The sequence below is a fragment of the Elephantulus edwardii genome, unplaced genomic scaffold (assembly GCF_000299155.1).
Source record: "Elephantulus edwardii isolate Elephantulus edwardi_28Jun2011 unplaced genomic scaffold, EleEdw1.0 scaffold00138, whole genome shotgun sequence".
NCBI lineage: Eukaryota > Metazoa > Chordata > Mammalia > Macroscelidea > Macroscelididae > Elephantulus > Elephantulus edwardii.
The window spans coordinates 5939168-5945402 of NW_006399888.1; the positions used below are offsets into that span (position 1 = coordinate 5939168).

General features: G+C 40.8%; 1 protein-coding gene across 1 annotated transcript in view; it reads right to left on the bottom strand.

Annotated features, from left to right (window-relative positions):
- Positions 1-6124, bottom strand: part of TMX4 (thioredoxin-related transmembrane protein 4) — a 49350-nt gene extending 43226 nt beyond the window's left edge. The window contains exon 1 of the mRNA XM_006894238.1: positions 5952-6124. Within this exon, the coding sequence (XP_006894300.1) occupies positions 5952-6124 (173 nt within the window). The remainder of the gene's footprint in view (positions 1-5951) is intronic.
- Between the last annotated feature and the right edge of the window lie 111 nt (positions 6125-6235).

Here is a 6235-nt window from a genome sequence, read left to right on the forward strand (position 1 = left end):
AATGAATGGAAACCCAAAATCTCTGTAAATGTTTATGAAAATTAATAAAATATAATTATAGAAAAAAACCCCAAAAAAACTAATACTTCCAGCATATCTATTCAAAATAGTACTAGACGTTCTAGTCACAGCAATAAAAAAATAAATTTATTCAGATTGGAAAAGAATAAAATTCAATGACTTCCTCTTACTCAGATCCACAATTAACATCCTTGGTACCAGGAGTCAAGAAATCAAGAGATACATCATATCTGGAAAATCTACTGTCAGGGATCTTTCCAGAGTAATGAATAGTTGTGATGTCAGTTTAAAGACTAAAGTGTGCCTGATCCAAGTTATGTTCTTCTCAATATGCATCTGAAGTTGGACAATGACTAAGAAGAATCAATGCTTTTGAGTTGTGTTGGAGATGAATATTGACTATTTCATGGTTTTCCAAGAGAACACACAGGTCTGTCCTGGAGAAATTCAAACCATGGTGCTTCTTGGAGGCAAAGGTAAGTGAAACTCTGTCCCACATACTTTAGGCATATTTTTAGGAGGGGCTAGTCCTTGGTGAAAGACATCATGCTTAGAAAGGTAGAAGATCAGTGTAAGAAAAAGAAGACCCACAACAAGATGGTCTGACACAGTGAGTGTAACAATGGGCTCAAGTGTGTCAGAGATGGTGATGATGGCACGGGATAGAGCAAAGTTCACACCTGCCCACACCTAGGGTTGCTAGGAGTCACCGCCCACTCAACAGCACATAAAAACAACTTCACAGGTGGTATGATCTTATATATGTAAATCTATCCCTAAAGCTAATAAAAGAATTTAACAGTTTTAAAATATGAGGTCAACAAAAATCAGTTGGGTTTCTATAAACCATTCTATAAATCTCTGAAAGATGCTGCTGCTGTTGTATGCCATCAAGTCACAAATTACTTAAGAGCTGATCCTCCAGCAGGCTTCAGAGGCAGTTAGTCATATGGGAAGAGATTGTCCATCCTTCTCCAGAGAAGCAGCTGGAGGGTTTGAACTGTACACGTTTGGTATTACAGCACAGTGTCTTACCATTAGGCCACCAGAGCTCTTTCTGAAAGAGACAATGGTAAGAAGTTGTGCTGCAATCCTGAAGGCACACAGTTCAAATCTATCCACTGCTCTGCCGGTGAAAGAAGGGGAATCTCCTCCTGTGCAATTAAACTGCCTCTGAAAACCTGGTGGAGGGTCAGCTACGGGTCGGTTCCTACTCAACGGAACGTAACAACAAAACCCTATATAAAACTGCCAGGAATAAATTTAGTCAGGGACATAAAAGACAAAATAAAAATTTAAAAACTCTGCTGAAAGACATTAAGGAAGGCTGAAAGAAATACATTCCATATTCATGAACTAGAAAACTTAATATTGTTAAAAGGTCATACCACAGGAAGCAATGTATAAATTCAAATAATTTCCAGTCTAATAACTAGTAACCTTTGTTACATAAATGGAAACACAGAACTAATCTTCAACTTTCTGTGAAAAGCCAGGAAGCAAGTAATGAAAGCAATATTGAAAGAGAACAAAGTAGGAGTATTCATATTAAGTGATTTAAAAATATATAGCTAGTTTTCAAAACAGCTCCATGCTAGTATAGTTACAGACATACTAACCAATGTAATAGTAACTTTAGAGTTCATAAAAAAATTATATATTTACAGTCAAATCATTTTTAACAAGGTTGCTAAGTACATTAGGTGGAGAAGGAAAATATCAAGAGATATCACCAAAGAGGGCATTAAAGCAGCCACCAAACACATGAAAAGATTCTCATATCAGCAATCAGAGAAATGTAACTAAAACTATAAGGAGATGTCATTTCACTCCAACTTGGATGATGTAAGATCAACGACCAATGATACTAAAAGAAGACGGCCAAGCTACTCTGGAGACACCGGCAAAAATAAGGCTCTGGAATTAACAGAGTATCATTTAAAATGTAAGATGTTTCACTAGGGATACAGCCCTGGATGTGCTCACTCATCTAAATCAGAAATTTGGAAGAGAGTTAACATACTAAGGGTTAAATTTGAGCCTAATTTTTTAAAAAAAATTATCTACAGAATGTGAAGATTATCAAACAGGATTATTAATATTACATTCAAGTACAATCTTGGGGAAGATAATTCAGAAACAGAGCAGGATGTTGTCAGGGAATTGCCAAAAATACAAGTTGGATATGGAAAAGAATTGAGAAAAAGAGATATCATTGTCAATATCAAATGGATCTTGGCTGAATGAAGAGAATACCTGAATAAAAAGTTTACTTGGTTTTTTTGCTATGCTCAGTCACTGAACTGTGTTAATCATAAATTACGGCTAACATTGTGAAGAATAGGAATTGCCAGAACACCTAATTGTTTTCTTGCAGAATTTGCACATAGCCTTCAAAATGGATTACATCTTAACCTTAAAAAAAACAAAAATTCTCACCTTTGGGTCAGCAGGCAAGATCATGACTGACTGAGAAAGACTGAAATTGTTAATGATTCCATCTTACTTGGATTCACAATTAACATCCTTGGTATCAGCAGTCAAGAAATCAAAAGAAGTGATGAATCAGGAAAATCTACTCTCAAGGACCTCTCTAAACTGCTGAATAGCAATTATGTTAAAGACTAATGTGTACCTGATCTAAGTCATGATCTTTTCAGTTACTTGCTATGCATCTGAAAGTTGGACAATGACTAAAGATAACAGAAGAATCATCAATGCCTTTGAGCTGTTGGAGAAAAGGACTGAATATTCCACAGACTGTCAAAAGAATAACAAATTTGTCTTGGAGAAAGGAAAACCAGAATACTCTTTGGAGGCAAGGATATTGAAGCTTTGTCCCAGGTACTTTGGGCCTGTTTGTAGGAGGGGCCAGTCCTTGGATAAAGGGATCATGAATGGAAAGGTGAAGAGTCAGCACAGGAGAGGAGGGCTGTCAACAAGATTGACTGACATAGTGATTGGGCTCAGGTATAGCTAAGAAAGTGAGGATGCTTACAACAAATACACAGTGAAAGGCAGATACATATATGGTACTCTGGTGGCCTAGTAGTTAAAGAATTGCACTGACAATCCAAAGCCAGATGCTTCCAATCTGCCAGCTGTTCTATGGGAGAAAGATGGGCAATCTTTTCCTGTGCAATTTACAGTCTCTGAAAACTGGCTTCAGGGTCAGCTGTGAATATGTTCTGACTCAATGGCAATGAGTTTACATACACACACAGAGCGAGAAAGAGCGAGAATGACACCACTCATAACTCAAAGGCTGCACAGAAACAGGACATAGCAGATCAGACTGTACCATCATGAGCTAGAGCTCCAACTCTGGCTCAAATATACATAGAGAGAAGGAGGGGGGAGAAGGAGGGACAGAGAGAGAGATAGATTTACTTGTAGGCAGTTAGGTAACTTCTCCTCCCTTATTGTAAAGAAATCAAAAGACGAGTTGCTTTAGGGAAGTCTGCTGTCAGGGACCTCTCCAGAGTGCTAAAGCAACAATGACAGTCTAGAGACTAAGATGCACCTGATCCAGGCAATGGTCTTCTAAACTGCTTGCTACACTTCTGAGAGCTGGACAATGACTAAGGATGACAGAAGAATTGATGCCTTTGAGTTATAGTGCTGGAAAAGAGTATTGAATATAACATGGACTGCCAAGAGAACAAATAAATCTGTCCTGGAGAGGGTGAAACCAGGTTATTCGTTGGAGGCTAGGATTTTGAAATTCTGCCTCATATATTTTGGGCATGATGCCAGGAGGGACATGTCCTTGGAAAAGGACAGCATGCTTGAAAGGGTGGAGGGATAGAGCAGGAGAGGAATGAGCTGGATTGACACAGTTACTGGGATAGTGGGGATAGGTGTGTCAGAGATTGTGAGGTTGGTTCAGGATAGGACAGAGTTCAGATCTATTCTTCATAGGGTCACTGTGAATCACAGTCAACAAGGTGGCACAAAACAACAACTCTATTATTAAAAAAAGAAAGAATAATAGAGAATTTGCTTATTTTCTTGCCTCACTGCCATCAAGTCAGAACAGAATGATATATAGCTAAGCCTCCAGCAGGTTTTCAGAGACTATAAATCCCACTGAAGGTGGTTACCTACATGTATTCCTTGAAACTGATGAAAGAGTTGAACTGCCAGAGAGATGAAATCTTTGGGTAAGCAGCACAACTTCCTGCAGACTATGCTGCCAGAGCTCCCTAAATTTGCTTTATAAGTGTGTCTAAACTGCTGGTGTACTAACTTAAAGACAAATTTTAAGAATTACTTATATGAAAACTAAATATACTATTGGAAAAAGAATAGCTATTGGAAAGCCTCCTATCATACTTCTTTACCTGTTCACCTCATACTAAACCCACGTGTGTCAGAACACAGCTGTTCTCAATGACTGTTTTTCACGAGCGGATGACCAGAGCTTTCTACACAAGTGCTCAGGTTAAATGCAAAGGCATTAATTGTTTGCAACACCCAGGAACTTCAACCAGTGGTAGAGAAGGATAGCACATCGAGTCCTCTCAGAGTCCGCTCATTACGACCTTAACATCTCTACAAAGTACCAAAAGAGACACTAATAATGACACCATTTTTAACTATTACACTCATCAGAAAACAGAACTTCCACTAAAATGAGCTCAAGTGTCTCCACAAAGTACTCCTGGCTTACAACATTTATTTTGCACTCTAGCCCAAGTATATTCCACAGTGGGCACATAGCAATGTCAGAATCTCGTTTAATACATTCAGGCTTGTATAAGGAAGTAAGATCTGAAGGGTCAATAAGAGTTGATGGCTTTGACTTATTTACAGAATTAACGTGGCTTATACTTATTTGTGTGTTAGTTCTTTTACTAAAAAAACCTAGCAGCTATCTCAGAAGGAACCATGAAGGAAATGATACCATGCAAAAGAGGGAGACCGACCATTCTTGTTTCACTTTGACCTTGAACATGAGCATTCACCAACTTCGGGCTTAAGAGAACTCTACTCTCAGAGAGGAGAAAAATAAAGAATTTTTCTAATGCATATTGTGGAGACATCATCCTACCAAGGATTTCAAGCTTACCTTAAAACAATCATTTCCTTCCTAGTAAAAGCTAATTTTAAGGTAAATTTGACAAGTTTTGTCTTCTAACTCAAAACTTTTCCTAAAAAAAAAAAAAACAAAAAAACTTTTCCTGCCCTCCATAAAACAAAACCACTCTTTACCTTGTATTACTCAAGAGAATATTTTTGCCCACTGGGACAAAAATGTACAACTCTTATGCTCAAGAAGCTGCGCTGGGATCCTAAAAGGACATGGTTCGAATCTATCAGTGCTGGAGGGCCAGCTATGGGCCAGGTCTGACTCAAGAGAACACAACTACACTGTGCTCAAAGCCATTCCGCCTCATATGACCCTATCCAGAAAGTCTTACTGCTAAAAGTTACCTTTTAAATCTCTCAGCATTTCCATAAAAAGTTTCAACTTATTATGCGCCCCTGTTTGTTTCATTTTTACCATAACCTCTCAGGGTCGATGGCCTTTTGCACATACTGGCCTAACCTTCACTCCTCATTGTAGTTCTACGATTTATTCTACAAACCCCCTGCCCATCCTCGAGACTTATTCTCTACATAAAAGTCTCTTCCTGAACGGCCACCCTCTTTCCTCTGCGTACACGGCTATATCTAAAGGCACACAGTTCTTGCAGCTTTTCTACCTCCACTTCTTAGACACTTTTGCCTCCAGGCTGCGGGCTGGCAAGGATGCTAAGCTGTCAACACAGAGCGCCGCATGCGCAGTGCGGCCCCACCAGCCGCTGGCCCTTCCCCGCGCGGGATGGGGCCGAGGCGGGTCCTAGAGACAGGCGCGTTAAGAAAGGCCCGGGCTGGTTTGGGAGGGTTGCGCCCAAGAGGGCAGCGTGGCGTGCGGGCACACTCACAATTTCAGCATCCACTCGCCCTCCATCACCAGCGTCCAGTTGGAGGCGGTCATGGACTGGACCAGGCTCCGCTTAGCCGGCGGCACCTCGGCCTTCTCAGGGTCGGCCACCACCGCTGCGAACCAAGCAGCGAGGAGCGCCATCCGTCGCAGGCCGAAACGCCAGCCCGCCATGTTGGCTGCTCGGCCCGAGGTGTGGAGGGAGGAAGCGATGGAGGTCACCGCCTCGTAGGCCTGGCCGGGCCTTCTTAGGAGGTCCCCCGAGGAGTTAGGCCAGCCCACCCC